This window comes from Taeniopygia guttata, chromosome 10, assembly GCF_048771995.1.
Source record: "Taeniopygia guttata chromosome 10, bTaeGut7.mat, whole genome shotgun sequence".
NCBI lineage: Eukaryota > Metazoa > Chordata > Aves > Passeriformes > Estrildidae > Taeniopygia > Taeniopygia guttata.
The window spans coordinates 5,498,506-5,517,766 of record NC_133035.1 but is presented as its reverse complement, the minus strand read 5'-3'; the positions used below and the strand labels follow the sequence as shown (position 1 = coordinate 5,517,766).

The 19,261-nt window shown below is 41.2% G+C and overlaps 3 protein-coding genes across 4 annotated transcripts in view; 1 reads left to right on the top strand and 2 right to left on the bottom strand.

Moving 5' to 3' along the window:
• The window catches only part of OTUD7A (OTU deubiquitinase 7A), a 138,536-nt gene extending 132,006 nt beyond the window's left edge, over nucleotides 1-6,530 (bottom strand). The window contains exons 1-3 of one of the 2 annotated variants that reach the window (XM_072933735.1): nucleotides 5,950-6,530; nucleotides 5,735-5,840; nucleotides 1,477-1,613 (exon numbers count right to left, since the gene is read on the bottom strand). The gene's annotated coding sequence lies outside the window, so the exon portion shown is untranslated. Of the gene's footprint in view, nucleotides 1-1,476; nucleotides 1,614-5,734; nucleotides 5,880-5,949 lie in introns of those variants that run through there. The other variant, XM_072933736.1, reaches the window with a different exon arrangement.
• Nucleotides 6,531-7,521: 991 nt separating this feature from the next.
• GCNT3 (glucosaminyl (N-acetyl) transferase 3, mucin type) lies at nucleotides 7,522-9,589 on the top strand. Its single transcript, XM_030281825.4, has one exon. It carries the CDS (start codon nucleotides 7,732-7,734, stop codon nucleotides 9,007-9,009), a length of 1,278 nt encoding a protein of 425 aa, XP_030137685.4. The 5' UTR covers nucleotides 7,522-7,731; the 3' UTR covers nucleotides 9,010-9,589.
• Nucleotides 9,590-14,836: 5,247 nt separating this feature from the next.
• GTF2A2 (general transcription factor IIA subunit 2) lies at nucleotides 14,837-19,255 on the bottom strand. Its single transcript, NM_001245594.1, is given in 4 exon segments — nucleotides 14,837-15,143; nucleotides 16,809-16,935; nucleotides 18,246-18,350; nucleotides 18,828-19,255. Coding segments are annotated over 4 exon segments (330 nt in total). The 5' UTR covers nucleotides 18,900-19,255; the 3' UTR covers nucleotides 14,837-15,117.
• Between the last annotated feature and the right edge of the window lie 6 nt (nucleotides 19,256-19,261).

Sequence of the window (19,261 nt, the reverse complement as noted above, 5' to 3'; positions counted from 1 at the left end):
AGATTCTATCCAAACTGCCTCAAAGTATTAAATTCTGTGAAATGCGTAGGCTAATTGAAAGATGGCATGATCAAAATTTATGTCATTAACTAGGATAAAGCAAGGTCAGACAGCATGGCTAAAAAAATAATCTGAAAAGCATTTTTTCTTTTAAACAAAAAATATACAACTTTTAGATTTTCTAAAAGTTCAGATTTCAGGTACATACAGCACATTGGTGTATTACTGGTCACTAAGGTGGACTTGTAACAGTTACCTAAATAGACATCAGAAGAGGCAATTGAAAGTGTTCCCGTATTTGTTTCTTTCTCATACATACACAGTTTTTTTCCTTTTTAATCCAAAAGTTTTCTATTTTCTAATAAAAAGAACCACAAAGTATTAAAAAAAAAAAAGAAAATAACTCAATGAATGCATAAATTGTCTGGAAAATTACTTCATTTTAGTTATTCTAGTAACTTTAAAAGAATTATTTTCCAAATATAGGCACAAACTGATGAGCTCTCATTAAAAGAATTTCTAGTGTATTCCTTTCTGGAGTTCAGTTAAATTCTTATGGAAGAAAGCATGAGGACTGCAGAGAAAACACAGCCTGTTGTCCCTGTCTCACACCTTTAAAAAAAGCTTATGTGACTCTGACTTCTAGGTCACTGAAATGATCTGATAGAGAGAAGTAAGTTGAAATCTTGACTCTTTTCTGATGTGGCTGCTCTCATTACAGTCATCCTGCTAGAAGTGACAAGGGAACTCAGAGCAAGCAGAGCCATCCCTCCTTTAACCACCAGCTGAGTGGGTTTATTGCATCCAGAGAGGTGCTAAGCTAAAAGCCCTGGTGTTCTTTAGGAAGGAGACATTGAGTTATTCTTGCATTACTAAGCAGGCACTTGCCCAAGAACATTGTATTCACATATTTTAAAAACATAAAAGTCATTCTATAGTAATTTATGATTCTGCAAGGTGACAAAAACAAATTAACTTTGCTCATTTCATAAAATGAATTAAAAATCTGCAGGAGAAAAGACAACTGATATTGCCTGAACAACATACATGTTTGAATACAGCAAACAACAGTTTTTAACTTAAAAATATAAAGTTCACTTTGTCACCATTACTTTGTGATTTGATTCAAAAACAGTGCTGCACAAACCAAATAAAACCACACGGAACCTGTAATGTTTGAGGAGAGTTTTGACACAAAATTGTTCTTCCTTTCTAACCAGCAGTACTGGTCTTGGTGATTATTTTAGTCATGTTTTATTTGATTTTCCTCTTGAGAAAAACAACTTCCTTTTCTTTTGCTTCCAGTAGCACTAACCTATAAATTCCCATTAAAACTCACAGTCTGTGTCTCAGTAGGATAGAGATTTTGACAGATGGGGAGTATGTGTATATAGGAAACATGCATTTCTAGCTGAGGGAGAGGAAACTCTTCAAGGATTTACATACAAAAGGTAACAGGCAATGTGCTATACATACCTACACTGTCAGCGGCAGTGTCTATCCCCAACATCCACTGGGAGACAGAACGGGATTTGTTACTATGGATGAAAGTTCTCCCTCCCAATGCCTTCATGTTGATAGTGCTCAGCTCCTCACTGGAAACCACTGACAAGCTATAAAGAAACATAGGCAGTAATTAGCTCACATTTGACTAATAAGACACATACAGCTTTTTCACCATAAAAGAGTGTAATTCTATCAACTATCACAAGTGACACTGCTCAGAAGAAGCATATTATCTTTATATGTACACAATATAAACATAATTAACTTGAAGTTCAGAATTAGTAACTGGCAGAATGTCTCACACTCATTATTTGAATCATCTGCTAGAAACAATAGAAGAATTTGAAGTACAGTTGAACTCTTCACCCACAGTTGAACAACAGGGATAGTCAATGGAAGGTAGCCAGTTCTCTGAGCTGTAAATTAACTTTAGTTTCATTAGAAACATAAGGAGACAATGGAACAGTGTCACAGGCAGATCCTGCAATATACTAAATTTGCCAGATCCTCTCAGTCAGCTGTAAGACAGAAGGTGTTGCTGATAAGCCAATAATTTGGCTTTTATGGCAAGGCTATATCTTCTTCAAGCACTTGTCTAATTTAGTCCCACTATTAGGCCATTTGGTTGGTGTTGAGGGTCGCAGAGTCCAGCACTGCACTCTGGCAATTTTTCATGGATTTTGAAGTTGAAAAGAAAAGCAAACAATGCTGAGAATATGCTGAAATACAGAGAAATTGCTTTTTACAAGTATGACATGCTTCAAGTGTTCCTTTTTAGGAGACTTAGAAACAAAGAGTTGCTTGGGTTTGGTTGTTTTTCAGTTGTTTTTTTAGTTGTTGGTTTTTGTGGTTTTTTCCTGAAGACTTGTACCCTCCCTTCAGTTTTACTCACTTTGCACTAAAAATGATGGAGGTGCAAAGTGGGACTTGTGCACTTCGCAGGCATTATTTACATTTGCAGTTAAAACTTGGCACTCAATCTAGAAGGCTTTTGACCACGTTGGCAGTTTTAAGCATACACAAAGTATTAGGAGTGAACAAAATTGATGGCCTGCAGATAATCCCAAATTAATCATTAATGGAAGCCCCAAACACAGCTGGAAATCAAAACATTGGACAAGCAATTTACACCAATCCTCTTATGGAGGAAGGAAAGAAAAATGGACTTCTACCATCATCCTAGAAAAGACAATCTTTTGTTCTGTCTTACTTAGAAAACTCTATAGACTACCAAGTATTTAGCATTTGTTCTGGGTTTTTAGTACCTTGTTTCAAACAAGAATTTCTCTAAACCAGTTTTCAGCTCACCACACCTGTTAAGGAGGTAATAGAACCATGAAATTATTTGGGTTCAAAGGGTCCTTAAAGATCACCCAGTTCTAACCCCCCTGCCATGGGGAGTTAGAACTACACAACTAATACCTGACCAGCTCTGCACATGCAGCACAATTGCCTTCCTCTCATGTCTCTTCTCTAATTAATGCCTCTCCTTATCTTAATTTAGGTCTAATCCTTGAATTCCAATGCTGCATTCTTGGTATATTTGCCTGTTCCTTCAAAACATGAGTCACTAATATCCAATGAAAAACCTCATGCCTCAGGCTATTAATTGATGGAATAAAGTTAAAGAAGAGAACATGGAGCCTTGCTAATAGTTTTTCTTACAGTACTCATTCAGCTGTTTGCTCACAAAAACTCTGTTATCGATTCCAGTGGTAAAAGCTCTTTTCAGTGTATTCCCTTCTCAGAACTCAGACTCTTTTGGGGTTTTCCTGCAGTCACAGCTACAATTTTTCCTGATTGCTGCCCACCTAGAAATCGACTGGTGTCTCCTCTATGAAGGTACACAAGGTTGTCAAGTGTCATTAGCAAGTGACAAATTCAAAGCTACAAAAACAAAACGTTCACTGGCATGCTCATATGTGAAACTGGGCACACAGCCCAGCCATCTTTCCCTCACAGCCACCAAGTATTCATAATTTTAAAAACAACATCAGTATGGTAATGGCGAGTAAGAGCATCAACATCACCTATTGTTCTCTACCAATCTGAGGTGAAAACACACATATCAAAAGCATATGATTCCTTAAGGCCTAGTGGGATGTACCATGATAAAACGTTTTCTGAACCCAGTGTGTGCATTTTTTACATTTTTATCCCTTATTGGCAAGCATTTCACTTATCCTTACATTTGGTCACTTCTGGTGCTTCAAAAGCAGGAGAGTCAGCTCTCACTGCCTTGTAAAATCTGTCACTTTGATTCCTGTTAGAGCTAACCATAATTTCAACACGCTTTACACATAAGATGAAATAATGGCAAAACTACCCAGATAATAATACCAAAACTACCCAGACTGTAGCTCATATCCTCCTGCTCATATCCACAACCACAAACACAACCACATTTCCTGACCCAATTCTTTTCTACATGTTAAACATTCACACTAGTGAGTATATATGTGCCTGTCAAGTCTTAGCAGTAAAAAGACACAGCCATATTGCTGGTGAGATTTATGGTTCCAGTTACACTAATGGTCATATAAGAAAAAATATATGTTTTAAAAAAGGAAACAACAAACCACCAAGCAATTGATTACCAATACTCTGCATTTCCTCCTGCCCATTAGCTTTAGCAATGGTGGCTAACACCTTGTGTCAGCAGCAGGTGGACAATGCCATCTGTATTCTAGGAACTCTGTCCCACACGGGCACAGCACAGGGCATCCTGCCACAGTATCAGTCAGGATTTACACATCAGTGCTGGGATCTCACAATTTTAAATGTGGAACAGTGTAGCCCTTTTTGCTGTATAATTTCCAAATAGTTTCCAGGAGATCATGAACCATAACCTTCCTGAAATAAAGGAACATTAGTGCTCCTAAAGAACACCTTGTTTCAGTATGGAATCTATTGTTTGCTGAAATATACCCTTCCAAAGCGTGGTAGTTTTCCTGGCATTCTTCTTTTAGCTTTGTTTTTTGTAAGTCTACCTGTGGAAGATGGGAGGGAAGAACAGTTCCAACTTACCAGCTTGGCTGAACCCAGCCTTTATTGTCCAGGAACTGTTCCACAGTTAGTCAAATACACATTTTGCAAACATTCTAATTTTTTATCCTCTAGCATGTGGCAAAATCTTTCTAGCTTAACCGTTTTTACATATACACCTCAGGAGTCTGGTATGGTTTTAGTGCCAATTCCAGTGGTTTTTCTCTGAAACAACCTGCAAAATTTCATCTCAGTTGTAACTCAGAAAAATAGCTTGAATCATTTTCTAACTATTTTATAGTATCATGTCACTCTTCTGCAAGCTGCCTAATAACTAGAGATGCATATATCCAAATAGTTATTTTTATTTCATAATCATAACAGCTCTATAACTTTCAATTGTCAACACTCTGTGCAGTGTCGGTGTATCGTGGCAGACTCTCTACTTGTGACCAAATCAAACTGCACAGAACATTGATAAATTGATAAAAGTTCTACCACAGAACAGAAAATCTAAAGTTCAGAATACTATTTATACAGCTGAAAACAAGGCAAGAAATAAAACTAAGATGCTTTTAAGGGTAAAAGACAAAAACCTTTCTCAGTAACATTTGTGTCTAGTTCAGGAAGTCCCTTATCTCTTAAGAAACCATCTATTCAATAAGACAGTTATAATGGGGTTTTCATTGTGAGAAATGTCCGAAATTAAATCTATTCTTTTTGGTTCTTTATTCCTGTAGCTCTGAACTCCTCTATTGTCTGTCTATAAGAGTTTTGTTTTCTGTTTTGTTTATATTTCCCATGATGTATGAAGCAACCCTTTTCTAGAAACAGTGCAGCATGAGCTAATGTATTTATAATCCCCAGTATCACTGTGTTTTCTTTGTGCTACATCCTTCAAGAAAAAAACAGGTTTTCTTCCCCAGGATGCAGTCCAGCTTACAGTGTTGGGCACCACAATCAGAAACAGTGCCAGTCTTAAGAGTGGTTTAAAGGAAATTCTTTTAAATGTCTTTACCAGCATCATCCTATTTATTTGTCTGTCTCTTCAGCAATCTGTATAAGGTGAGTAATGCCTTATCACCCTATTTTGCTTTATTATACAAAATGTAATTGAGGAAACTTGTTATACTTTGTGAGCAGTGTTCAGCTGATGTGCAAAATTTCAAGTAACCAATACTATCCTATAGACTATATCTCAATTATGATTGTCTGCTTCAGCTTTTTTCTAAGCCACACTCACTTATGCTCTTCAGTCCAGCAATTTTGTCTTGGATCAAAGCAGAGATCCTCTGACTTCAGTAAAAGTGCACCACAGGTCCAGAAAGAGCAGAGAAATGAGTCTGCAGCTGTAAGGTGAATAGCATCAGGCAGTGCTCAGTTAAATAACAGGAACTGGTATGCATGCTACAAAATTTATTGTGGTTTGATATTTTATTTACTGCTTTTTACTGTTACCTTTTCATGTCCTTACTGCATCAGCTTCAGACATACTGCATGTAGTGCTTTCAAACCATTTGTCATAAACCAGCAATGAAGTAGAATTCTGAAAAGAAAATTAATTAACATCCAACAGTTTCTCCAAAGATGAACTTGACCTCTATCTTATCATCAAACTGACCCAAGACTCTGCTAGTGGGCATGCAATCTCAGCAGCTTGTAAAGATACAGCTTGAACAGTTAGACAGTACAGGACTGTGACACATAATTCAGTTGAAATTAAATGGAAGCAAACAGAAGTGGAAGTCTATAATCAGACAGTTTTCTAGTTTCAAAAAGCAGAACCTGCACAAGACCATGTTCATCATGTTAAAGTTTTACAGATAAAGTATACATATACAATATACTTATATTTGCATGATGTTTATTTATTTAGGAACCTCAACACTTCCTTGTTCCCACCTTTGCTTTGTTCACTTTCCCACTCTGGAAAGTGTGCCAAAGACTCCATATAAGAACACTGAACTTCTGGTGTCTAAAGATACATAACTGAGAAAGCTATCATGAAATTTTCCAAATATATGTTGGTAATTTTAAAACTATAAATCTCAAAGCTATAAGCCAAACACAATGCCATGGTTTTTAGGTAAGTATCACGATACCAGCAGAGACAGTAAAAAAAAAAAAGAAGAAAAAAAAAACCCAAAAAAAAAAAAAAACACCACCCAACTGAACAGCCAGGAAAGTGGAAATCTAATTTCTTCTCAATTTTGGTCATAGTTCAAAGGAAATACTGATTTTAAAAATAACAGTTCTTTTGAAAAGAGCCATTACTACTTGACACAAATAAAAACATTCCTTATGTGACTACAAATGAAAAAAGTGGAATACAGTGGTTCACAAGAGGATACTGTACCTTATTACAAGATGTGTACTTGACAGCAAATTATGTACAAAGTATACCTAGGAAAAATTTTGTTTAAATAGCAGTCAGTGAGAGTATCACTAATTTTGCTTAATAATACTTTATTACATAGCCAAAAATTAAAGAAAGATCAGAGCCAACCGTAAGTATTTTTAGGTGTGGTCCTACAAAATAATATACAGGCCTCATGTAGGGTTAGGTATTTCTCACATAACTAATCCAAATAATCCAAATAACTCTGGAGAGATGCAGCAAGCTGATTCACCATGGGTTTAGGTTACCTATTAACGATAAAACTGGATATCCACATGTCTCTGACACGTTACCTATACCAAAGAAGTTCAGGTTGTGCAGATCCTTGTCTGTTTTAGGAGTAACTGTAACTGTAACTGGACTCTGTAACAAACTTGCTTCTTGAAGTTAGTGGGGACGTTAACAGCCACACCTTCTCCCATCGAAGTTTTCATAAAGACGTTAGCACAAATCCTCCCTATCAATCAGAACACTGGAAAAGCAGGTTAGACACCAAAGTAATCTAGTAAAGTCTTTCAAAAAGGTGCATTACAGAAGGTTTAATTCTAGAGAAATTTCCTTGCATTACATGCTGGACAGAGGTAAAATGAAATATCGTCTTTTAAACAGACACAGAAGATATAGAACCACCTCCAGTGTTGATAAAACCAAACAGAGCCACGCCACGGGGAGGGAGGGGACTGTTGTTCACCTGCGGTCACACCGGGATTACCCGGGCACTGCTCCACCACCTCGCAGAGGCAGTAGGTGTCCAGCTGCCAGACTGCTCCGTGCGGCAGGGCTCGGGCTGCCTGCGGGCAGGGCAGGCAGGGGTAAGGACAGAGGGCAGAGCGGGCGCGGGGATGCCGCGGCCGCAGCGGGCCCCGGCGGCGCGGCGGCGCTGGGCGCTGCTGCTCGGGCCGCTGGCGCTGCTCGCCGCCGCCCTGGCGCTGCGCGGCACCGCGCGCCCCGACCCCGCCGGCCGCTCCCGCCTCTACCGGGCGCTGGAGCTCTCCCCCAGCCGCAGCATCAACTGCTCGGGGGTCGTCCGCGGGGACCACAAAGCCATCGAAGAGGCGCAGCTCAACAACCTGGAAGTGAAGAACAGAAGGGCTTCGCTGACGCCCGGCGAGTACCTGAACATTACGAGGGACTGCAGAGCCTTCAAGGAGACCCGGCGCTACATCGAGTTCCCGCTCAGCCAGGAGGAGGAGGAGTTCCCCATCGCCTACTCCATGATCATTCACCACAAAATCGACATGTTTGAGCGGCTCCTGCGATCCATCTACGCCCCGCAGAACGTTTACTGTGTCCATGTAGACAGCAAATCCCCGGCCGCCTTCCAGAAGGCCGTGCGGGCCATTGCTGCCTGCTTCCCCAACGTCTTCGTGGCCAGCCGCCTGGAAAGCGTGGTCTATGCCGCCTGGTCCCGGCTGCAGGCCGACCTCAACTGCATGCAGGACCTCCTGCAGAGCCCCGTGCCATGGCGCTACCTGATCAACACCTGCGGCACCGACTTCCCCATCAAGACCAACGCCGAGATCGTCCGAGTGCTGCAGGTGCTGCAGGGACACAACACCGTGGAGTCGGAGAGGCCCTCGGCCTCCAAGCAGCAGCGCTGGGAGTACCACCACGAGGTGGGCGAGACCATCTCTCGCACTGCCCAGAAGAAACTGCCCCCACCCCACAGCTACCCCATGTTCACGGGCAGCGCCTACAACGCCGTCACACGGGACTTCGTGCAGTATGTCTTCGAGAACCCCACAGCACAAAAGTTCCTCGAGTGGTCCAAGGACAGCTACAGCCCTGACGAGTACGTCTGGGCCACCCTGAACCGCATGCCGGGCGTGCCGGGGGGCACTCCCCTCAGCGACAAGTTCCAGCTCTCGGACATGAACGCCCTTCCCCGCCTGGTCAAGTGGGAGTACCTGGAGGGTGACATCAGCAAGGGCGCGCCCTACCCGCCCTGCACCGGCCGCCACCAGCGCTCCATCTGCATCTACGGGGTGGGCGACGTGCCCTGGATGCTGCAGCAGCACCATCTCTTGGCCAACAAGTTCGACCCCGAGGTGGACGATGCGGCCATCCAGTGTCTGGAGGAGTACCTGCGCCACAAGGCCCTGTACGGCCGGGGCCTCTGAGGGGGACCCGCGGAGACTGGCCAGCACCTGCTGCCTTCCGTGGGCGGCTCCAGCCGACGGCGCCTCGGGGCCAGCGGAAGGATCCCCCGGGCCCCTGAGGGGCTCACGCCTCGCCGCGGCCCCGAGGAGAAGCCCCGCGGGCGGGCGCGGGGCTACGGCCCCGCCGAGTGTCGGACGGACGGACAGACGGAGGGAAGGGCCGGTGTGTGAGGGCGGGAGGCTCAGCCCGCCCCGCTCGGCGCCCGTCCTGTCCCTCACGGGCCGCGGGGTCCCTCACAGGGCACAGAGCGCCGCTCTCTCCCAGAGCCGCTGGAGGCAGGGGCGGGGCGCTGTACGGGCCCTTCCTGAGGCCGCGGGCAAAGGTGACCCCCGGGCTGCTGCCTGCGGGCCCGTCACGGGGCCTCCGGGTGGGCTGGGGCAGAGCTGAAACAATGATTAATTGGCTTTTCCACAGAGCACCCGACTGCTCAGCTGAACATCTGGCTGCTGCTTTTGCCTCACTTTAAACTTTGACTCTATAAAAACCCGTTAATCATTAAAAGCCAACCCTCAATAAAATCCAAGACAATAAAATACATAACGCTTCGCTGTTTTGTCCTCTGAGGAGAACGGTTTGTACTCGTGGCAGAAAAGCAGGCAGCATTAAACCAGTTAAGCCTTTGTGCACCCACTTCTCCATCTCAAACACAGGCAGAGGGATGCACACAATGGTGTGCAAACCTACATTCCCTAAGATCTACATCTCTCTTCCCACCACCTCGCCCCCCCTACCCCCCCCACAAAAGAAAATATATATTTTGGTTATATTTGAGTACTGTAATTGCCATATCCAGTAATGGGCAATGAACAACCTAACACATTGGTTTTTAAAGTTTCTAGTAGCTGAAAGGAAGATTTGCAAACTTCTGTATTTCACCCACATGTGTTTTTCTCACCTTCTCATATTAAAGCTAGCCCCTTGCCATGGATCCAACAGCTTTTCAGTACCTGTAATACTAAGAGATTAATGCCATTGTCTTTATTTAAAAAAAAAATCTATTCAAAGTAACTTTCTTGTAAGTAAACACTCACCTTTACAAATTTAAGGTCTACAGCAGAGAATTAGCATTATACAAAGAACATCTGAAGCAATTCCATAACACCAGGCTATGGTTTAAATGAAGTTATGACTGCAGTCACATGGATCTTTAAAACATTGATTTAAATAGCATGAGAAGATGAAGTAACTGACTTGAAAAGGAGTATCACTGCAATTTTGTTAAACATTTTAAAGTGAACTTGGTTGTAAAATAGTGATTTTTAAAACACTATAGTGATTTCACAGACAACACCACCAAGTACTGGCAAGAAAAGCTCTAAAACATAAATACCCAATGTATCATTGAGCATTTGTTTATGCAAAAAGAGGAAATAAACAGAATTATTGATCCTGGGGGGAGCCAACTTAGGTAAGCAGACATTTGCTAAAGAGATTCAAGCTTTATGTTAACCTGATGGTAACATACAAGTTTTTTAAATGGTTTCAGCAGCAAATTCAACATTAAATAGAAATTATCTCCATGTCTAGTACATTCATTTAGAACAAACAGAACTTCTCTGGTGACTTAGGGTAAGAACTCAAGTCTCCCACCACAGAAGACTGCATCAAATCAGTGCTGCCAACCTGATTTTGCTTCTTAGAACTCTTCTGCTTACTTTAAATTAATACATATTAGTTCAAAATGGCAAATTAGTGCCAAGGGGTTCAGTGGGGGGGCTGGGATATGTTCAAGTTCCTGGACGGAAACAGACAGAGAAGGGTCACCATGTTTCTAACTGTGGCAAAGTCTTTTTCCCTTAGAAAATGGAGGGGAAATGTGCATATTCATGGAGACAAAAAGATCTCCATAACTTAACAATTCTAAGAAATTGCATCAAACTCAAATCTGTCCATGAAATGGATGTTTGTAAAAACTAAATACTTTATTTCTTGAAGAACAAAGGTGTTTGGGGGGCTGGAAGGAATCCCAGCTTGAAATAGCGAAAGATTATTGAATGAGCGGCCTATTATTTTGCAAATATACCTGTAGAGAAAGATAAATACCTACAAGCTACTTACAGACTTGTCAACAGTAATTTTTATCCCCTTTACTTTGTAAATATGTTTAACTTCTTCAGCTGTTTCTTCACTCAGAAACATGAAGTATTGCTTGTAAACAGTGTAATAATAGTGTTTCATCTTTTGTCAGACACAAAAATGTTACAAACCAAGAGCCAGAGACAAGAGTTTACATTGGGGGTGCAAACTGCCACTTCAAATCTGTTCCACGGTAAGCCTTTTAGCAAAGTCAAAATATTTTTTCCTTTAATGTTACTCACTTGCCCTCCCTGGTTAGACCTGAAGACAGAGAATCTAAGCATCTATCCAGATTTGAAAAAGCTTTCCCACAGAATATGAAGGCATCAAGTGAAGCCAGCATACCAGAGAGCCAGCCTGGTGACTCAGTAGGAGGGACAGCAGTTATCTAAAAGCACAGCCCCGGCAGCCCTCCCGTTCAGACATCATTGCTTTGGATGAAAATGACTGTTCTGATGTTATTACCTGCAGAGGCAAACAACTTGCAAACCTCGACATCCAATTTTCTTGATCCAAAGGAAATTTCCTGTTTCTAATGGTGTTACTACCCAGAGTTCCTCTCAGATGATTTGGTTGGAAAAACAAAGGCTATCTTGTGCAAATTTATTTTCAAATCACTTATTTTAGGAGTGACCTAATTTCTTCTGAAAGAATGAGCCTACTCCCAAATACTTAAGGTGAACTAAGACAAAAAGATTTTTGCAAAGGAATGTTCTCAGCATATTCTCTTTCAAAGACATTAGGAACGTCATATTTATGAGTGTAGTCATACAAAGCAGTGATATGTCTCTGCAATTAGAAATGGCAGTAAAAACCACAACTCAACTCTAATAGAGAACTTTGCCTTCCAGAGATCTCAAAGGATCTTAGAAATCAGATAGCTGGCATCTTAGAAAGTTGGCAACAGAGCACAGAGAAATCATGTAACTTGCCAGTTGGTTGTAGAACTGAAAAAAGAATTAATTTGGAATAGAGCAGGACTAGCCCAAAGTAACAGAATCACACCAGATTATAGGACCACCTCAAAAAATAGGTTAAACTCCATATGAAATTCATCAGTAAAATCATGGGCTGTCCAATTGGAAATCATATCAGAAATATTAACTTTGTGCAGTAAAAAATCTACTTCAGCCACGTCTGTCTACAATCATTAACTAATAACTTGAACTCTAGATAACCACCAGTTGTTTAAGGAGGTAATATGCTGCAAATTTACCTTTCAAGAAGTGCACAGGAGGCAGATGAAACTATAATTCTGAGACTTAAAACCAGATTTTTTTGGTTTAAACCTGTCTTTATGTTTCATTTCCAATTGGTTTTCACTTTATTTTTACAAGAACAATGAGGCTTATTACATACTTACACAACAGGTCCATAACAGCTCTTTTTAGCTTTAGTTAGGAGGGTTTCCTTCTTGCTTCATATTTGATACTTTATATGATCAGCTGTGAGATGCCCTATAATAAAGAGATGGGTCAATGAAAACGAATTTGGAGGAAAACAGGTAATAAATTCTAAAGAAACAAAAAGTAAACATGAACAATATGAGCACAATAAGGTATCTGCAGTCATGAGTAAAATTGATTCAGGGAGAAGGGTTAGGGTGTTCTTTTTCTTCTGACTGCAACAGCAGTGACCATTAAATGTTAACTACTCACTGTGAACAATTTTCCACTTCCTTGAATAATGCAGGTTCTTTTAGCACAAGATGCAAACCAAAATGTTGATATATCTGTAAATTACTACCTCCTAGTCCATAATGGCTAATCTTAACAACAACCACCCTTTAGGTTACAGCAAAGACAAAGTTCACGTCTCCCAGTACACTCTTACTAAAGTGCTTTGCAACATGCTTCTACTTTCCTCTCCACCCCAAAATTTTTGACTACAGAAAAGCAAACCCAGGTCAGTAGGACCTTGACTGAAATCCTACCCCCTAAGCTGCCAAGATCCTTAAACACTAGTATCTGTGCTTTGAATAACTCTTCCCTACCTCACTGTGCCTAGTCATCGTCCAAAGGTACATAACGATCCTGATTAAACGTGTCTTCTGGAAATTCCTCATAAATTCTTCCTGCTCTGCAATTTAAATTTGTGCCCCTCTCATAACACTTGAAGTCAGGTATTGACATCCTTGACTGAGCAAACAGCTTACATCAGATAACATCCTGGTTTGCACACCTATGGAATTGACAAAATCCTTTTTCTTGGAAACATGTTTAAACAGGCCGTCATCCACAGCCAGTTCTGCACTGGTTATTTACTCTTCCCTTCATTTTAATTTACTTTGTAAATAGAAACATCCATTCCAGGTCTATGTCAAGATGCAAAGCTATATTTTACTTTCTCTCTGCTGCTGAGAAGTGGAAGCAATTGTGATCTTTCCAAAGAAAACCAACAAGGAAATAAATAAATGAAAAAGTCCAGAACACTACAGGCAAAGAGGAGCCAAATATGCAGCAGCAAGTGTGCTGATGCTCTAGCAAGTGAAATGACGTATTTTCCAGTGGATATTACAATAGCTTAGTATAGCAGAAGTGCAGTTGATGCTTTTAGTTGTAAATTCACTCTTCCAAGACCACAAAGTACATTAATCACATGAACTTGGCAGGAGTAGCTGAAATTCAAACCCAAAAAATAGCAAGTGGCAAGAAAGTTATAGAGAGGAAAACAACAAAAAGCAGAAAGAACTTTGGCACCAGACTGCCTTAACTTCCCTTTGCTCCCCACTCCTTCCATGAACTGAAACAACCTCCATAGAAGGAACAGATCCAGCAACTGGACAAACACTATCCCAGAAATACAGTTAAAGCCTGGAGTGACAGGACAAGGAGGAAATGCCTTCAAACTGAGAGAGGGTAGATTTAGATAATAGGAAGAAATTCTTCCCTGTGAGAGTAATGAGACAGTAGAAGAGGTTGCCCAGAGAAGCTGTGGCTGTCCCATCCCTGAAGTGCTCAAGGCCAAGTTGAACAGAGCTTGGAGCAACCTGAGATAGTGGAAAGTGTCCCTGCCCATGGCAGGGGACTGAACCGAGATCATCCTTAAGGTCCCTTCCAACCATGGCTATTCTATGACTCTAATGCACAACTTAATTGGAACAAAATAAAAGATATAATTATTTGCATTAGGAGAGTCAAAAGGCTACAGAGAACTCGAAATGGAGAAGTCTGTCTACAGACAGGAAGAGACTACAAGTAGCTGGGAGATCAGAAGAGCAAATTTTTATACTTGTATGGGTTGAAATTCAGTTTACCACATGATTATTAGAAAACAAAAAAAGTTTAAACCTAGAAGATTGAGTGATGTAGAACAAGAGAAGACCATGGTACAGATACACATTTGCATCCCTTAAGATAACAACAGATATTTATTGTGCTATTGAAATAAAAGCAACTTGTCTGTTCTTTTTGTTCCAATCTGCAGTGTGCAGCAAAGGGCACGTAGCAGAGCTATTTATAGACAGAAAACTGCAGTCATAAACACACAAACATGCTGCCCAGCAAGAGCTGCTAAGCTTTTGCCGATGTCCTCCTCCATCGGTCTGTAACAGACATTTCTTGCAATACCCGACAGTGCAACCACACTTGGAACCCTGTAACTGAAACTTTTTCATTTGCAACATTTCTCTAAACAGAATTAGAAAATTTTGGGGAAATATGGTACGTTAATGCTAGTTTTAAACTGAGTTTTCCAATGATCACTCATTTCAAAAGTTTTTAAATAAAAGTTTATTACAGAAATTATTTTGAACAAAAAAGACAACAGTATCTCTTGTAATTAAAAAAAAAGTAACATTATATTCATGCCCTATAAGGTGAAATGAAGAAATGCTACAGGTATTTCTTCCGCTGTCAGTCTGTGATGCTTTCTAGTATGGGTTAACTCACATCTGCATCACAGGAATTGAGTATGATCAGTCCCTTTCCATGCTTCTCTCCAGAAAGTGCTGCATATTAACAGAAAATATTGCAGACAAACCACAGGTCTATTCATTCTGCAGTATTGGAACCAGTGTCTAGGAAAGAAAAGAGAAAGTGAGACAAATACACACCTCCACTGAAAACAGAGAACCAAGAACTTTCTCTAGTACCTTCCACAAGTTCTGAAGTGCTCCCCAAGCATTTTAGAACATGTTCTGTACCTACCCTATTGTCTCTACTGCTCTCAATGCCATGCATGAACTGCTTGTGCTGTTTCACTTCACTTAGCAACACTGAGAAGAGGCAGCACAAAACTCCAGAGCTGTGTAGATGCACACATTAAAAATACTGAAAGTTTTGCTCTAACAGGTAACAATACACAAACCCTTTACTGCAGTCAGCCACAAGGCACATCTGGCTATCATCTACTAAAGAAAAAGGTTTTTGCACATCCAGCACCATAACCTCTGGTGGAGTGTGGGCTGTAGTTTGTCATTTATTTTGAAATGGATGCAAGAATGAACACAATCTTCATTAAATCAACTGAGACCAATTCTCTGTTCTGACCTTTTATCAGAATCACCAGTGCACTTTTCGATACAGAACCATTACTGCTTTCTTGTCTTTAGAGTTGTGGAAAAAGTATGTAACTCAAATATGGAGAACAACACGCCAGTGTTTAGAGTACTGTTCCTTCAACAAGTCAGCTTCTCGTGGGAACAAAAAAAAAAAGGCTGTAGTGTTAATAGCAACTTCAAGTCAGCCAGTTGTTTAAATCTTATCTGCACAATTTATCAGGAATGAAAATGATTAATACTTGGAAAGTTAGGTTTCCTCCACTAGCTATAATAAGCACACAAAAACAAAGCAATAAGATTATATGCTTGGCTAATACCAGAAGTTGAGAAAACAATAAATTCTGTCAACTCTTTAGAACTACAACTTGAAGGGACTATTGTAAGCATGCCAGGGTCAGGAAGCCATGAAGAACCTGTTTCAGAGGACTATGGTGCATTTAAATAAAGCTTTTTCCGTGCTCAGTTCCTGCTTTTAGCATCACTCTCTGAGGATGAAACAAGCAGCACCATTTCACATGGCTTTAGCAATACTCTGCCACATTGATGGTGTTAAAAGTTATAAAGCAGCTTGCCACAAAAGTCACTGAATTACTTTCTCCAGTAAAAAATCTCAAGAGACATGAACAAAAGTAATCCAGTCAAGCAGATATGGACTGTAAACTCTCACAAGCAGAGTACAAACAGAGGGTCTGTTAGGCAACAAATAAGTCTTATGACTTGCAAATGCACACAAAAACTTCTCATGGGTTTGTGTCCCCAACTATCAAATCCAGAGAATGACTGCTTAGACACTTCTCTCAGACAATTCCTTGCTCAGACAGCTGAAACACTCTTCAGATTCAGTAAAACATCGTACTATCCTAAAAAATACGTTAGTACTAGAAAACTCACCACACAGAAAAAAAAAGATTGCTTCTGACTTTCTAATTGCTCTAGTATTATGTACTTCCCAGCAACAGGTGCACAGCAGTCCCTAACATGATTCTACCTCAGTGCCTATGAGTCAGGGAAGTATTTAGCTGGCTTTTGTTTCATCTCTCATCAGATGTAAAGGGAAATACAGAGCCCTACTTCTGTCTAAGTCATACAGTCAACCTGGCTTTAGTAAGACATTTGGTCAAAGCTTTCTAAAAACAATCAAGTTTTGTGTCTCAGCCTATTTATATTATATTTCATACTTACTTTTTCCATCACATGCTACAATTTTCACTTTATCCACTTTCACAAGTTCGGTGACCTCCCTAAATTCCACGTCATTCAGTACAAATGTCCATACATTGTCACAGAACCTGTATGTGTTCAGAGACCCCTAAAAAAGACAAGAGACATTTTCTACAGGATGCATCTCAAAAGCAACAGAAAATATGATGAGTATCTACTGAACTATGTCCCTTCTAGAACACATATGCTACAAGGCCAACAGCGGACGTGAATGCATACAAACTGGCAAGCAAGCAGTTCTGAGGAAAACTGGAGTTTAAATGCCCTCCAGTGGCTGAAATTCTCAAGACCATGGAGTGCCATTACAGGATATCCAAGGGGAGGCTCCCCAGGTAGGCAAAGAAGTGTTACAATTTTTCTAATGTATACAAAGGATCAGCAACAGAAAACATTTCTTAAAATATTGGGCCGTTAGAAAAATCAGATATGATCACAGCACACAGCAGTGATCATAACAAGATGTGAATTCTGTGACTGCTTAAACAAAGTGTTAATTTAAATAAAAAATCATTATAAAAGTGACATGTGACATAAAGGGGTATCCCTCCTATTTGATGTATTACTGAGGATGACACTATGGAAAACTTCTGACCTTCACATATTTTAAATTGACATTCTTGAACTTAGAACTTAAGGTCCAAGTAAGGTTTTTAAAATTTATCCACTAAACACATGCTAAACTGTTTTTTATACCATACTACATCTGCAAAACAATTTAAGTGTGCTGGAGAAATGATGCTATTTTTAACATCTCTATATTGTTTAAAAATCTAGTCTTTCATGGACCCACTCACATCATGATGTGTTCTACATACACTGTAGAGAAGTATTACAACAAAAGTTAATGTGAAGCTGGGTTTTGTGCTTTTTTCCTTAACACTACATTCAAGTTGACACTTAACAACTTGCTGGCTATCTAACATCAATTAGGGTGGCTGACTGGGAACACCCCCCAACTTAATTTTTTATGATACCTACAGAAAATAAACTACAAAATGATCCAGTGAAAGGGTGGATCTAAAACTCTCTAGTCTCTCTTCACATTGCTCATGTGGCTGAAAATCTGGCCTCATCTCACTTGTGCTAGGACAGCTGCGAGAAGCAGAAGGCTCCCTCCTCATCTGCAAGACACTGAGGATGGCAATGTTATCCACCAAAAAAGCATTTCCCTCTTCCCTGTTTTCATCATCTGATTTTTGCATTTATTCAAAAGATCCCTGGCAGAACAAGGTAATGAGCCTTACAGCTGCATACTGAATACACAGGTAAACAGTCATTATCAGAGCCAAAATGAACCTTCTTAAGTTCTGGCTTAGAGCATCCAGCTTTAAATGACATTCTGCATCAACACTTAGTTGCTCTATCTCATGTAAAACTTTTAAGATATCATTTCCTTACCCTGAAATTGACTCTGTTCCTGACTCGCTGTGCCAGTGCTGAATTTATAGCTTTATCAAACTGAAGTAGCACCTGAAGGGCCAACTGAGGTGTGATTTGCTGTGACTGAAGTAGTTGAAAAGAAAACAAATTTTAGGTTGTTTCAAAAAAGCTCAAACATGCAGTATAAGTTAAAAACATCAAAACAAAGTTCAATGCAGCAGATGTCTAAAAGAACAAGCTAAAAAAAAAAATTACGTTCCTGTATTTATTTCCATTTCTGAATTTCAATCCTGTACTACACATAGATCTCTCATAATAAATATTTACTGGAAATAATCAGAAGAACATCAAATTGACTGTAATGTTCCAGCTTAGGCTGGTTGTTAACTTACTGAGCCACATGAGATTATGCCACCTACATAAAACACTTTACTCAGAATGTAAAGAAAAAAAAAACATCACAGTACCAAACCCCTGCAGTTTCAAACAGGAAGTTTCCCAAACCTTCGCCATAAGTACCCCGACACAGGAACAACAAAACCGTTTGGATAAAAACTTCTGTCTTTATTAAGCTACTCGCCCAGACCGCAAGCCCCCAACCTGTATGAGCTCATCCAGACTCTCCTGCAGGCTGTTCCCCAGCGTGGTGTTCCTATAGAGCTGATACGCCATGGTTCGCTGCGAGGGCTGGACACGTCCTGCTCATCCGCGGCTGCGCGCCCGTGCTGTCCTCGCTCTCATTGAAAACAAACAAAGGCAACAATGAACCCCGCACGCCCCACAGCCGAGCCCGTGGGGCCGCACAGCCCGAAACAGCGCCCGCAGCACCGCCCGGCCCGCGGGCGCGGGGCCGCACAGCGCACAGCGCGGCCCGGCTGCGGGAGCCATCCCGGGCGGGAGCCGGGCACCGCGGCCCCGCCAAGCCCCACCCGGCCCCGGCCCCGGCCCCACCGCCGCCCCCGGGGAAGCCGCCCCGGGCCCGGCCCCGCCGCCATGGCCTCACCGCGCGCGGCCGGAAGCGCGGCCCCGCCCCG